The 14,983-nt window shown below is 56.4% G+C and overlaps 1 protein-coding gene across 1 annotated transcript in view; it reads right to left on the bottom strand.

The window, feature by feature from the left end:
- Nucleotides 1-4,862: 4,862 nt before the first annotated feature.
- The window catches only part of MAPK8IP2 (mitogen-activated protein kinase 8 interacting protein 2), a 31,064-nt gene continuing 20,943 nt past the window's right edge, over nucleotides 4,863-14,983 (bottom strand). Inside the window, exons 4-14 of the mRNA XM_070253889.1 lie at nucleotides 14,065-14,170; nucleotides 12,431-12,727; nucleotides 12,197-12,290; nucleotides 10,894-12,114; nucleotides 10,471-10,546; nucleotides 10,172-10,344; nucleotides 9,976-10,085; nucleotides 9,198-9,302; nucleotides 8,982-9,052; nucleotides 6,121-6,219; nucleotides 4,863-5,696 (exon numbers count right to left, since the gene is read on the bottom strand). Of these exons, the coding sequence (XP_070109990.1) occupies nucleotides 5,624-5,696; nucleotides 6,121-6,219; nucleotides 8,982-9,052; nucleotides 9,198-9,302; nucleotides 9,976-10,085; nucleotides 10,172-10,344; nucleotides 10,471-10,546; nucleotides 10,894-12,114; nucleotides 12,197-12,290; nucleotides 12,431-12,727; nucleotides 14,065-14,170 (2,425 nt within the window). The 3' untranslated portion in view covers nucleotides 4,863-5,623. The remainder of the gene's footprint in view (nucleotides 5,697-6,120; nucleotides 6,220-8,981; nucleotides 9,053-9,197; nucleotides 9,303-9,975; nucleotides 10,086-10,171; nucleotides 10,345-10,470; nucleotides 10,547-10,893; nucleotides 12,115-12,196; nucleotides 12,291-12,430; nucleotides 12,728-14,064; nucleotides 14,171-14,983) is intronic.

The raw sequence follows: 14,983 nt of genomic DNA, 5'->3' as shown, positions 1-14,983 counted from the left end.
TTGGGGGGGCCACATTCAGGGAGAGACCCCATGCTGAGTATCAACTCCCATCCCACACATCCCTCCACTCCTGTGTCCACAACTGCAACAAGGTGAGCCAGCTCATAAGGTGGCCTCAGGGGTGAGGAGCCTACACTTCTGCTCTGCTCAGCACCAAGGCTTAATGAGCTCTCTCCGGGGGGTGCCACTTACTTCTCCATCACCCTGACCCTGTCGGGGCCTTTCGACCTCCCCTTGGTGGGCAGAGGTGGGTCTTCCACCAGGCTCCCCGGTCACAGGTTATGCTCTCTGTGCCTCTTTCCAGATCAGAACCACCACTCAGCTCTAAAGGATCAGAAGCCAGGGTGGATCTCGCTCCTTCACTGTGCTCTCAGCCTGCACGTGAGCTGCTCTGAAGGGGTGAACACACCTGGGGTGGCTCTCAACCCGTGGGGGCCAGGAGTCAGCAGTAAATGTTCCTGCGTCCCATCCTTGGGTGGACGGTTCAGGGAGGAACTCTCATGCTTCTCGGAGGAGCACCCAGCCTTGAGGATGGGCTGTGCCTGCCTCCTGCCCACTCCTCACTACAGCACTCAGTGGGGCTTTTGCAAAATCAGCCAGCTGCCCCTTTGCCCTTGCACTTCCTCCTGCCTGGAACTGAACACAATGCTTGGAGATACCGCAACCTTCAGGCAGTCATGAGGACAAAGGCCTCAGGACCAGGGAGGAGCCTTCTAGCAGCCACGCCAGCCTCCAAAACTCCTGCTGCACAAGAATTGCCCTGACTGATTCCACTCTCCTCCTGGGTTTTCTCTTGGAGGTGAGTGCTTTGCCTCACACCTGTTACATGATCCATGGTTGAAATATCTCTATTAACATCCAAAAAGCATATTGTTCTCTATATGTAGAATATAAAATCCAGAGTGTACATGTATTCGTTTTACCTTATTAATTACATTTTTAGCTCTACATTTCTTTCTTGTGAACTGATCAAGAGAAATTCAAATCCATTGCCATGATTATGTGTTTCTCCTTTTTCTTGCCACACAAACATTTTTTATTTTGCTGAGGAAGGTTGGCTCTGAGCTAATATCTGTTGCCAATCTTCCTCTTTTTGCTTGAGGAAGATAGTTGCTGAGCTAACATCTGTGCCAATCTCCCTCTATTTTATGTGAGATGCTGCCACAGCATGGCCACCAATCAGTGGTGTAGCTCCACACCCAGGAACCGAACCCGGGGCACTGAAGCAGAGCACACCAAACTTAACCACTAGGCCTCAGGGCTGGCCCCCAACCACACAGACATTTTGAATCAAGTATTTGTTAGTCTGTAGTTTCATAACTAGAGACTCAGGTGCTAAGATCATCATTCTTCATTGCACCTGTGTCATTTCAGCCTTGGCTACTTTGCTTTAATCTTTTTGCCTTAAATTCTTCCTTGATTCCCCTGATCTTCCTCTTGCCTCAAACAAAATCAAATAAAACCCATATATAGAAGAGAGGCTGAAAAAAAATACACCAAAATATTAGCAAATAGTTGTCTTTGAGTTGAAAAGATATAAAGATTTTTTACCTTCTGTTTTCTGCAGTTTCCAGAATTTCTATAATGACCATGTGCTACTCTTTATAATGGATAAATAATACTTAAAAAAATAAAACAGAGAAATCGTACTGTCTGGCGTTTATAAAACAGTGATGAGCACTAATTCAATAGGGCACTGCTCCAGGCCTGTCTGACAGGTAAACTTGTCTAAGCCTCTTAACAATGTTTTGAGATGGGTACTTTTATTGTGACCAAAACAACTTTTTTGGTTTGAGTTTAGTTAATATATGTTTACTTATTTTATTTTTAGTTTTTCTGTGGATGTTTCTATTTGTATTTGGAGGTCTCTAATAAGCCACATATAATACTTGAAACAATTAAGACATGTTCAGAAAAAAAGGAAGACACCCTCTGACTGACCCCCAGTGACAATGACTGCTAGCCTTCTTTGTATTTCCTTTCAGTTTTTCAACATATAGTTTCCAGCATAGATTCTGTTTATGTATTTTCCCTTAGCAGCAAAACAAATATTTTCTGTATTATTACTAAATGTAGTAAGCACATTTTTTAACATCTGCCCAATATTTCAATTAGGTAAATATATCTTAATTTAGTTAACCCTACTTGATGGTCAATATTTAGACTATTTTTATGCTTTCAATATTTTAAACAAGAATGTGTACAAAGCTTTTTATTTAGGATGCTACCCATGACTAGATTTCCAGAAGTCAGTCCCGGTGCTGGAGGTTAACTTGCTCATCACACAGGGTTCTGCAGGCCCCCAGCATGTGTGCCAGGCTGCTCCAGGCTCTGGGAGGACAGGGAGCATCAGCCATACACCTGCTCTCTCGGACTCACAGTCAGCAGCCTCTGCCAGGGGAGCAAGGGGGAGTGACACCTCACCCAACTCCAGGGCCCAGAACCCCCCAGGACCCAGAAGAAGAGGAGGTCACCCAGCCATGTACAGTGAAGGGCAGCAGATGCCCATAGGAAGCTCAGAGGTTCCAAGGGCAGAGGTGGGGTGGAGGGAAGAGGGGACTGGAGAAGGGCAGGGACAGGGCAGGCTGAGGCTCGACAGGGAGCCACTGCAGAGTTTGAGGGAGAGTGGCCTGCTCATGTTTCTGTTTAAAAGCCTCAGTCTGGTTGCAGGTGCAGGTGAATTCCCAGATGTAGGTGGAGGCAGGGAGCCTGGAGGAGGCTGTTTGATGCACAAAGATCCAGGAGGAAACTCAGGGTAGTTTGATCAGGTAGAGAAGGGGGGATGGAAGGACAGACTTAGGGGCGGGGGTGTAGCAGGGAGTCTACGGTGACTTCCGGACTCCAACTCAGGTGACTGAGAAAAATGTAAAACACAGAACACAGATGAATAGGGCAGGTGGGGAAAAGGCTCATGTAAGTTTGAAGTGTCTGCAGCACCCACTAGGCAGTGTAGGCTCTCTGCATCTCAGTGCCCCTTGTTAGGGTCATTATATTTACAGAATCCTGCAAAGCACCAGCCCAGTGACTGGCCGAGGGAGTGCCCCTGGTGGTCAGCTGGGGTTGGTGAGTTAATACACAAGGCACAGAGCTGAGCCAAGCCGTGCTGAGGCAGAACACTGGGGCCCTCGGCACAAGGAAGGCATCCAGTCTGAGGAAGGGAGGAAGCCAGAGAGGGAGAACCCAGGACTGAGCCAGGGACAGGGTCTGGAGCATAGCTGAGCTAGAGGAGACCGTGAGATCTGAGAAGGAACAGCTGGAGAGGGGAAGGAAAGTAGGCAGGTGCAGCTGACCAGGTGCAGGAAAGGAGGCTAGAGAGGTGGAAGAAAGGTGGGCAGTTGCGGGAAGGGCCCTACCAAGAGGCAGCTGTTCCAGGTAAAGGATGCCCAGCATGTCCAACCGCTGTCCTAAAGGGCCAGCCAGGAGGGAAAGATTAACAATAGAGAAAAATGGGGAGACGAGTTGGAGGCAGGGGCCAGGCCCAACAGGGATAGGGGGGTGCCTTCCCTGAGATGGACAAGGGTAGCGGGAGGGCAGCGCGTGAATTCCCACCTGCCTGAGAGTGAAGGAAGTGCAGAGGGAGCAGGTGGGTGGGTGGTGGGTCCCCGTGGTGGTGCAGCGGTAGGGGTCTGGGGGCCATGCCCCTCATGCCCAGGTGCAGAGGGGGTGCAGGTTTCAAAGATACACATCCAGGAGCTCTCTGCCTCTTTGCGACTTTAATTAGTGAGAGTTTTCTCAGAGATGTTCTACTTTGTCTTCTTGACGGGTGGAGTTGGAATGTTCCATGTGCTGGTTAACAAGCTGTTTCCACCATGCCAGGGTCTGGTCCCTGGTCTGTTAGTGGGGCTGTCTGCATGCTAAAGGGCTGGGTCATTTACTGACTCTTAACACCACGACTATATTTCTCTGTTTGCTGGCTGCCCTTAATTTGAGTAGAGGAGTGTGATTTTTATAGATAGTAGTTTTAAACTTTCATGTAGTGAATTTGTCTGTACTCACTCTCATTTGATATCCTTCACCTTGTCTTCCTGGTGTTGTACTAGTCCCCAAGTCAGGAGAGGCACCCAGGTCACCCTCAGGAAGGTGCTGACTGCCATGCTTACCTCAGCACCTGAGAGCAGGGCTCACCCCAGGGAAGCCTGGGAAGCCCTTTCTCTGGGAGATCATGTCTACACTCACCTAAGGACATGGTGAAAACAGTTACCTCTTCTTCTGGCTTCTGTGGAGAAGGTTTTTTTTTTAAGATTAGCCCTGAGCTAACATCTGCTACCAATCCTCCTCTTTTTTTGTTGAGGAAGACTGGCCCTGAGCTAACATCGTGCCCACCTTCCCCTACTTTATATGTGGGATGCCCGCCACAGCATGGCTTGACAAGCGGTGCGTAGGTCCAGACCCAGGATCCTAACCGGTGAACCCCGGGCCGCCAAAGTGGAACATGCAAACTTAACTGCTGCACGACCGGGCCGGCTCCTTCTGTGAAGAATTTTTTAAATACTAATTTTAAGATCTAAGCAGATTGACCCTTGCTCTCTCACACACACACACATGCTCACTCAGACACAGTATGCACACACTGATCTGAGCCATGCCAACTTCCCTTGCACACCTGCTCCACTGTAGGTGGAAGGAACACACGTCTCATGGCAGGGCCCTCCCTCTCCAGCCTCAGCTTCCTCGCTGGCCAAGTAAGTGTATTTGGGGAGAATCCCCAGGGGCCCCAGAGGGCACCACTGGGCACCTGGTGTGATTTTGGAGAGTACTGAAGGGGTGAAACTTCTCTCAGTTCCATCACTCTGGGGTCTTGGTCCCCATGGCCCCTGGCCTCGTATCTGCCCCCAACCACCACCACCCAGAGACAGCCAGGGTCACACCAAGCAGAGAGTTTATTGAGGTGCTAGACTGCGGGGAGTGTTTGCAGCGGCAAAGCGGATGCTGGTGTGGCCGGGACCCGGGGCAGGGTGCCCTCCTCCTAGCAGCATCTGGGGGCTTGGGGTGAGCATCAAGAACTACTCCTAGTCTCCCCCAAGGCCCTTCTGGGGAACCCCTCCCTGCTTCCCCCTGAGCTCCGTGCAGGACGGTATAGGGGATCCCTCTCTTTGTCCTTGTGGTCAAGGATGGGATGATCCCTTGAGGTTCACTATAAAAATTAAAATTCCTTTATAAATCACAGGAGGGGCAGGAGGGGATCACCCAGGAGCCTGATGTCACTGGCCACCTACAGCCTCGCCATCCTCCAAACCCCCCTCCCAGTTCTGACCCCAAAGTAAAGAGCAGAGGGTGAGAGTTTGCAGGCACAGAGAGGGGCAGAGACAGACACGAGGAGAAAGGAGGGAAGTCAAGGGGCAGAGGAAGAAGGGATCAGAGGGGAAGTGGGGAGGGGCAGGCTCCATTCTCCCGCAGCCCCTGGGAATGAGGAGGAGAGTCCTCAGCACAGCCCCGGAGACTCCCTGGACAGCAGGTCCACGTGCCCCCAATCCAGTCCTTGCCAAAGCCGCAGTGGCCTGTTGAGACACCCCCAGCCCAGCTGCACCTGGAGCAGGAGAGCGGCGGGCGGCTACTCCAGGTAGATGTCCTCTGTGGGGCAGGCGAACTCCAGGTGCACCTGGAGCAGGAGAGCGGCGGGCGGCTACTCCAGGTAGATGTCCTCTGTGGGGCAGGCGTACTCCAGGTGTTCCTGGTAGTACTCCAGGAAGGCGCGGCTGGGAGAGAGAGCACCATTCACCAGCCATTTAGGGTGTGGCTTCAACGTCTGAGCCACCCATGCTCACACTCCTCCCTCCCCACCCACCTGGGTCAGCCCATGTGCCCCTAGACTTCACTCCTCAGCTCTCCTGGCCAGTGACCTGCCCTTTTCCTCGCTCTCTGGCCTCCAGGCTCCATTCCCACCCCCACCCCCTAGCTGGGCAATGTGCCTGCACCACTTCCACCCCTAGTATCCTCCTCCAATGTAGCTTTCCAGCCCACATCTTCCTGACTCCCTACCTCCACTGCTTCCCACCTGACCTTCCCTCTCACTCCTGCCCAAACTCTCCACCCCTTCCCTGTTCCCAAGTCTCCCCACCATCATCCCATCCATCTCCACACCGTCCACCCTAATTCTCCATCACCCTGCCAACCACTCACCCCACACTCTGGGCCACAGGCCTCATGGACTCCTGGGAGACGAAGACGTGGCAGGCAAAGCGGCTCAGCAGAGGGTGTTTGGTGATGAAGCCGAAATAGCTGCAGCGGGAGTCGGTGTGGAGGGTGTCAGAGCATGGACCCACACCGCAGCCCCCCAGCACCTGGAGAGAAGAAGCGGGGCTCGGGGCGGGAGTGGGACAGGAGAAATGTGTGTGTCACACGATTTCAAGGTTTGAGGGAGCCTTTTTGGGTCCCAGTCCAAACTCAGTGCTGGGCACCTCTGAGGAGACAGTGATCTGGGTTGACTCCTCCATGGCAATGGCGTCCAGCTGCATCCTCCATCTCCAGAGCCAGCACCACAGGCCTCTGTGCTGCGCCCACCTCCCCCCAGTCTGCCCCTGCACCACAGAGCAAGGCCTCTTCCCTGCCTTCTGGGTGCCATGTCTCGACTGACTCACGCCTTGCTCGTGTCTCCTGGTACCCTGAGCCTGCCTGGTCCCACCTCTGGTCCTGCAAACTCACAGCTATTTTCCGAGCTCTGATGTGGGTCTTAACATCCCCGCTGGATCTGCACAATCCTCTTCCCGGAGAAGAACCTCACACCCTGGCTCTGTCACTCATTTAGTCCCTGCTCCAACTCTGCTTCATATGTGCCTTTCCTGAATTCGCCCTTCTTGTTCTCATCCATTAATAAAAATTAGTGTCCAGAGGGATGATCTGTTGGAGTCGTGCAGCATTGAGACTCGAGACTCCCCAGCTGTGGCCCATCTGATCCACATCGGGTCAGATTAGGGTTTCATGGCTCCACCAAAGTGGAATCCACGTGATAGTATTGCTGCCAGGACCACGTGTTCATGTTGTCTGTGAACACGTCACAGCCTTGTCTTAAATGCTGTGTTCAAATAATCACACTCGGTCACTGATACTTAGATGCTGCTCACCAACCGCAAGCACCAGCCTAAGCAGCTGACATTAATTCACACAAACCTCAAGCAGTGCTCTCAGGGAGGTGTCCCTATCTATCATCTCTAGATGAGGGAGCTAAGGCACAGAGAGGTCGGAAACTTGCCCAAGGATACACAGCCAGTCTGCAGCAGTGCTAGGAGCACTTGTGGCATCTGTAATCTTAAAGGTCACAGGCTCCACCTCATGCAAACACAGCACCTCAGCATATTGCTGACCCACTATTACTTCACAAAGAAAAGAGTGAACCATCTGCCTAACACCGTGAGGGATTGGGCTGAGTTCTGGAGGAACAAATATTAGGAAGGAATGGGCCAGGACAGCAGCTCCTCGGTCCCCTCCCCCTCCCCTGCCATGTCGTGGTCCTGAACCAGTGGCCTGACCATCCTTCTCCCATAGAATTGCTCCCAGGTCAGTGTCCAGCTCAGGAGGCCTGAGCTTGTGACATCCAGTTTTCCTCTTCCCCTCTCGACAGTGCTATCCTCAGCCCAGGTCAATATGGGCTGTGGGCTGCCATGCAGACGGGTCCTCATGGTTTCCGAGTGGCCCCGCTGTCTGGTCTGAGCCCTGGTGTTCTATCCCATCTCTTCAGCCCTCAGAGCAGCATCTAGACGGGGGATTCCATCAACCATCTCCCTCTTCGATGGAGAAGCAGCCACACTAGGCTCTGACTCTACTGAAGGGCAACACCATCCCCCAGCCAGCAGATAGAGCCCTCCTCATTCTCTTTGCCACAAAAGTGTCCAATGACATACATGGCAGCCTCAACGTCTGTCACAAGCCTCAGCCCCAGCTGCACTGTGCCCTTCTTACATCTCACCTGCCTTTGAGGACCTGCTTCCTCCAACACTCCATCGAGTCCTTTTGAGCCTCTGGTTGGCCCTGTCTGCTCTCTGGTTACCTCCTCCTATCTCCTTCATTCAGGATACTGGGATCCAGTGGGCAGGAGTCTGGCTGGGCAGGAAGACTACAGCCCCCCTACAAACCCGCGGGTTACAATGCCAGTACTATCGCTCCGCTCTCACTCCTGTCTCTTCTTGCCCCATCTTGTGCCTGCAGGGATCTACCTGCTCCAAACGTATTCCTTTCCTCCAGGTCTCCCTCCTACACTCCAGACCGATGTTAACAAATGGCCATTCTAATCTCCTGCCTCTGCAGTTGAATGCCGCATCTCCAGGCTGTCAGGCCCTTTCACACTGTGCCCCTTCTCTTGGTGTGTGGGTTACTATCTGTCCATCACCCAGGTGGCATGTCACCCTTGATTCTCCCTCCACGCCAGCTTCTACATCCAATCAACCCACGTGCTGCTTGTTCCACCTCCTAAATGCACCGAGATAACCTCAGTGGCCACTTGACCTCCTGCCAGCAGCACCTGAGTCCATCCACTCCGCACAGCAGCCAAAGCCAGTGTGTCAACCTGACTGTGCCACACCACGGCTCCATCGCCAACTGGATTAAGCACAAGCTCCTTGGCATAGTCAGAAGGGCACAGGTACCCCTAGTGTCCCACTAGCCTCATCCCAGCTGCTCTGGAGACCCCCAGTACCCCTTGCCCACAGCCTTGGCTCACCTGGTTTCCTGCCAAGAAGATCTACCCTGGCACCTACTTGTCCTTTCAGGTTGCAGTTGCCTCCTGAATCCCAGAACTCACCCGCCTGCCTCCCTGCTGGAACTGCTCGCTGGGGCCACAGAGAGCCATCCACCAGACCTCTCACAGATGCTTCTAGCACTTACTTGTCTGTGTGTCTGTCTCCCCACCCAGACCAGATGGGAGCCTGTTTGATCCGTGTCTCCTGAGCCCAGTGGGTGCAGGTGGGGGTCTGGGGGGTGGAAGGTAGGGATTGTGTATGGGCAGCCCTCAGGGTTTGTGGGGACTCTGAAGAGGGTAAGGCTCTCACCAGCTGTTACGGGGGTGGCAGCCGCAGAAGGAGATGTTCTTCATCTGGAAGAAGTGGCTGCAGTGCTGGAACTAGAGCACAGGGGAAGAAGCACGCCGAGTTAGACGGAGATGACCTGGGCTACTCCTGCCACCCCTGTGGACGTCCTTTGGTCAGACCTTCTTGCTTTACCCCACACCCAGCCTTCCCTGTGCCTCAGGCCCCCCACACCCCCACCTCTGGTCCTCCGCTTAGACTCAGCTTGACACCCCGAAGAGAAATCTCCAGGTCACAAGAGGCAGGAGGACGCAGGTGGACGGTCAGTTTCCGAGCAGTGGCAATCTGGGGAAGAAGTCAGGGTCTGAGAAGAGGGTCTCAAGGGCCTTGTAGGGCGTCTTTCTCTCCTCTTGGAGGAATATTTTAGAAAATGTTTAGAGACTCTTGGCACTGATTCTGGAAGATGGGAGCTGGTGGTCTTGGCCATTCCTCAGTCTCAGGACCAGCGGTCACCTCTCGCACTCAGCGTGCCTCATCTTCCTTCCATTCCTCCAGCCAGGACCACAGCCCCTGCCACCCCCGGCCTCCTCACTGCCCATGCCCATAAGCTGGTGAAGCGATCAGGTGCAAAGCTGTCCTGCGCCCCTGCTGCTCTCCAACTCAGTCACAGGACCAGCAGATGGCAGGCGCTCACGAAATGTCTGCTGAGTGAATGAGTGAGCAAATGAGTCCCAAGAAAGGGACTCTGTGAAAGTTGGTCTTGATTTTCAGACAAGAGGAGGATGTGCTGAAGGGGAGGAGGGGCCAGTGGGAAGGTTGGGACCCCACTGAACCAGCTGAGAGAGCCCAAGGGGTGTAGGACGGCTGCTGAGTTCTGCCCTAAGCACGTCTGCACAGGCCTCTGAAACAGGCTCCAGGGGGCCTGCCCCCTGAAGCCCCTGAGATACCCTCTGAACCCTCCATGGAGGAGGTGGGAGGCCTGGGGCCTCCAGGGACTGTGCCACACCTCCAGACTGACCTTCTGCATGGCTGCGCACAGGATGCCATTGCCCTGGTGACAGGGCACCTCCACAGAGCCCAGGAACTGCACATCAAATCGCTCCACCCAGCAGGGACTCCGCTTGCTCCCTGGGGGTGGGGGTCACAAGGGGATGGGGTCAGAGGAGTGAGGGGGGTCAGGAGTAACAAGACGTCCCTTGGGAAGGGGGACTCACCCAGCAGGTCCTTGGCAGGACCGGGCACTGCGTGGGCGTAGAAGGCAGGGAAGACCCCACGCTCGCCTGTGCGCATGTTGAAGCCACGGAACCAGAAGTCGTCCTCCTCAGCTTCCACCAGCACGGGATCATCCACATCCAGCTCCAGCTCATCGGGATGGCGAGGGATGAACCTGAGATCAAGTCACAGGTGGGAGGTCATTGGGGGAGGGGTGGGACTGTCCAGACTGTGTCCAGCAGTGTTCTGTAATGTCTGTAGACTGAGGCTAGGGGCACCTATGGCAAGGGGAAGGCTGTACCTGAAGACAGCCCGATGGGTTTGCTCTCTCTCCTCGCCATTGACCAGGCAGGAAAAGAGGCCAAAGGACTCGGTGCCTGAAACACAGAGACAGGAGAGACAGAGACTCAGAAAGAAAGGAAGGAAAGTCCTGCAAGGCCTGGCCAAGTTCTCCTCCCCTCAGCAGCCCGGTGTGGGTGGTCCTGAGTCAGGGAGGGAGCAAGAACCCACCCATGAGGGACTGGAGGCAGAGCAGCCCTCCCCACCACACTCCTCCCCGACTGGGGGTCTAGGGAAAGCCCCAGGCCCATGTCCTGGGTAAGACAGCAGTGCCCAGCCCTGACCACGGGCCCCCCCTCCCCCAGATCCTTAGGCTGCCCTGGGCACTCTGCCTGGGAGCCTGTTGTTCCCTGGGACCATCCCCCTTTCCCTACCGCCCACTCACTGGAAGATCGAGATGTGCTGTTGACAAAGACATTGAGGAACTTCTTGGAGAAGGTGAGGTCTGGGCTGTCTGGGGAGGCGTCCCCAGGGCCCTGACCACCACCTAGCAGTGCAGCCCCAGTCTCTTCTTCGCTTGTCTCACCACCACTGTCCTCGCTGTCGTCGCCCAGGCCTGCACAGCGCCGCAGGCTCACCAGCTCCAGCTGCGTGTGCTCATCCACCACCAGCGTGTACTTGACCGCATCGTACACCAGCGAGGCGTCCAGTGGCGCGGCAGGGCCCGCACCCATGCTCCCAGGGGGCCCAGCCTTGTCCGCGGCTTCATCCTCCTCTTCTTCGTCCTCATCATCCTCCTCTGAGCAGGCGGCGGAGCAGGCGCGGCCAGGGCGGGTAGCGCGGCCCGGAGCGGCCCACAGCGGTGTGATGGTGTCGCGTGTAGGGTTGCTTAGGAAGAGGCAGGGCCCGGGCTGCGCGGGGCCAGGCCGGGGTGCGGAGGGCGCGGGGGGCGGCGGCCCGCACAGCGTCTCCATGTCCACCAGCTCCACGCCGCCTGGCCCCACATCTGCCTCGGGTGTCTCGGGGACCCCGCCGGCCGGCGACGCAGGCTCCCCCGAAGGACGCGGCGCGGGAGACAGGCACTGGCCGGGGCAGCGGATGGGCGAGGAGCCCTCGGAGATCATGCGGCTCACCAGGTTGCTGAGCAGCCAGGGCGAGTCCGCGTCCTCGCTGAGGTCTGGCTCCGACTCGGACCCCGATTCGTACTCACTGTTGGTGTCGTCGGGGCCCACGGGCAGAAAGGCAGGGCGGCGAGGGGGCTCGCGCGGGGGCTCGGGCTCAGGCTCGGGCTCCGAGGCAGGAGATGAGGCCTCCTCGATGGAGTTGGTGAGGTGGGAGGAGCGGCCGCTGCTGCTGCTGCCACCGTCACTACTCAGCTCCAGCTCCGTCTCCGAGATGGAGGAAATCATGCGCCCCAGGCGCGCGCCCGCCGCGTCCTCCGAGTCGGAGCCCGGGGACGATAGCTCCTGGCTGCTGCGCCGGTCCCCGCGGCCCCCGCTGGAGCGGCTCCCCAGGTCCGCCTCGATGCCGGGATCCGAGGAGGGCGAGGCCCCATCTGGCGCTGGGGGACCCGCGGGCTGGTTCCCTTCGCAGTCGCAACCTGGGGGCACAGACGACTGTGCCCCGCTGGAGCTCCCGTCTGTGGGTGGGAGGGGTGCTGGCGGCTCTGCGGAGCAGGGAGATGCGTCAGCCAGCCTACCCCCTCTACTCCTCCCCCTCCGCTCGTGTGCCCCTAGCCTCCCGCTCACCTCTGAGGGGCTCCTGGGGGGGTGAGCGCAGCACTGTCTCCTGCCAGGAGGCTGGAGGCGCTGGAGCAAAGCCTCCATTGTTGTTCAGGGAGTCCTGGGGGAGGGACAAGAAACCAGCGCTGAAGACAGGCTCCAGCTCTCAGGGGTACGAGGGGCAGGCTGTCATGAGAAGAAGAGTCCCGGATGCTGGGAACCCAAGTTTAGCTCCAGAATGCTGTGGGTCTGGGAGCTCACCTGGGCTCCCAGCGTGGTCAGGTGGAGCGTGGTGGGCCGGTGCTTGTGGGGCTCCTCCAGGGAGGGGGAGGGGATCAGGGGCTCCCGGGCAGGGGCCTCTGAACTAGGGCCGCCTCCCTCCTTTCCCTCTCCTTCTCCTTCCTCCTCTTCTTCCTCTTCTTCCTCCTCCTCCTCTTCCTCCTCCTCCTCCTCCTCCTCCTCTTCTTCATTGTCATCAATCATCTCAAACTCCTGGAAGTCATCCTGGAAGGAGCAGATGGGGTGCGGCTGCTCCGAGCGCCCCAGGGAGAGGCTGTCCTGCAGGAAGGAGGGACAGGGCAGAGCTAGGGCAGAGCTGGGCCAGAGTGTGACAGTGACTCGTGGTCCCAGGTGGCAGGAAAGGGGAGAACAGGAAGCAATAAGTCAAGGGAGAGAAGCCCCCAGTTCACTCTGCTCCCCACCAACAGCAGTTTTTTTAAAAAAATCTGCTTAAGATTCATAAGGATCACCCCAGTTCTTGGTAAGAGACCAAACTCCTAAGCCTTGGTGATAGATTCTCAGAGTGGCCCCAACCCAACTGCCAGCCTCATCTCACCCCCAAATCCTTTCCTTCACAGCATTTTAATGCAATTCACGATTACTGCACAGTCTTTGGTCTGTCTCCCCCACCAAGCTGCAAGCCCCACCAGTGCAGGGCCATCTCCATAATGGGTACTGGTGTACCCCACCCCTGAGAACAGGACCTAGCCATGTGGATGCTCAGTAAATACCAAATAAATGTATGAAGGGAGAGACGGCCAGCACCCAGGATTCAACAAGCTTGCATCAACCTCAGGGCCTTTGACACAGTTAATTCCTTTGCCGGCAATTCCTCTCCTCCATTCCCTCCTACCTCCCTCATCTGCCCAGCTCCAGCTAGTCTTCCCTAAGGGCAGGGTTGTGTGCCATTTCCACTGGGAAGTCTCCCTAAAGGCTCAGTCTCAGTCTCGGTGGGGTTCCTAGTGTCCTCCTATTGGAATCCAGTCCCCGACACTCAGGCAGCCATTCCCTCTTAGTGTCTTTCCCCCCGATTAGGTTATAAGCTCCCGAGGGCAAAGGCCACATCTGTCCTGTTCTCCTCCCAAGCACCAGGAAGCCCCCAGCACTTGCCACATGGCAGTCGCTCAGAAATATTCTTAAATGAATGAAAAGAGAAACATGGAGAGGCAGCAAGGAGGAGAAGCAGCAGGAGATGGGGGAGAAAAGATTTCAGGGGTGGAGACACGAGGCGGACAGAGGGAGGCTTGAGAGGTGGGGACAGAGCTGGGGAGGAGACGAGGTGAGATGGCAGCTGGAAGGGGTTAGATCTTTCTGGGAAGTGATCTGAGGACAGAGGGCACCCAAAGCAGAGGCACAGCTCCCCTCCCCCAAGCTAGCCAGGTGATAGGGGTCAGGCGAGGACTGCTGGGGAAGGCCCTCTGTGGAGGGCCTACAGTCTGTTAGAAAAAGAGGTTTGATATCAAAGAAGACCCCAGGCCAAGAGGCCAAGAGAAAGGAGGCAAATTAGAGGATTCCATGTTTCAAAGCTGAGCGCAGACCCACCCTATAACCCCAAGTGAATGCTAAGCAGAGCCAAAGTGAGGCTCTCCCTTGAGAGCCCCCAGCCCCTGCCCCACCTTCTCGCAGTGGTCCGAGTCATAGCTGAGGCCCAGGCCACAGTCATCGGTGATCTCAGACAGGTCTTCATCGTCAAATTCTTCCAGGCTTATGTCCTGGGGAGGCCTGGAGGAGACCGGGGTCAGAGAGCAAGGGCAGGGCTCCTGAGAGAGCCACCAACCCTGAACTCCCCGCCAGGGAGCTTGTCCTAAGGAGGAGCCAAGGGAGACCCCCAGCCCCTGGGCCCCATGGTGTCCAGAGCCCCCAACTCCCAGACCCGCATCCTGCTGTCATCTTGAACCACAAGATCTGCTCTCCAAAGGATCCCCCCACAATCTGAGCCATGACCAGCCCAGAGGAGCCACTTGTCCCCCCAACCCTTCTCCTAGTCCTCCTCCCTCACAGAGCCAGCAGCCTCTCCTCCCTCCACACTCAGCTCCAAGCCCCTCTGGGTCACAGCCTCAGCCTCAGGGGAGTCAGGCTGAGCAGAGCAGGGGGAGGGGTGAGCAGAAGCTGCAGCAGCAGGAGAGGGAGGAGTGTTCTAGGAGCAAAGTCTGGCCACTTTGTCTCCCTCCTCCAGCCCAAGGCAGGCCTACACCCAGAGGTCCAGCCCTCTCCCCACCCCAGCCCCTTCCCCCAGGCTCCAGGCTTGATTTCAGCTCTCTCCCTCTCTGAGCCCTACAGGCCAGGCCAGGCCGCCAGTGAGAAGAGACCAAAAGGACACTGCCAAGCACAGAGGACGTGCTTCTTGTCCTGCCAGGCAGGCTGTCCCTCAGAGGCTCTGGCCCAGGACCTCCACCCTTGGAGGGGTCAGTTGCCCAGGCCGGGTGCGGCAATGGATCCCAGCGGGAAACGGGGGGAGACAAGGGGAGGACAAGACTGGAGAGACCCTGAACCGAGGCTGGGGGATGGGGAGCAGGAGTCAGAGGCCTCAGGACC

This window comes from Equus caballus, chromosome 28 (assembly GCF_041296265.1).
Source record: "Equus caballus isolate H_3958 breed thoroughbred chromosome 28, TB-T2T, whole genome shotgun sequence".
In the NCBI taxonomy this organism is placed as follows: domain Eukaryota; kingdom Metazoa; phylum Chordata; class Mammalia; order Perissodactyla; family Equidae; genus Equus; species Equus caballus.
Note: the sequence above shows the minus strand (reverse complement) of the source record. Positions and strands in the feature narration are given on the sequence as shown.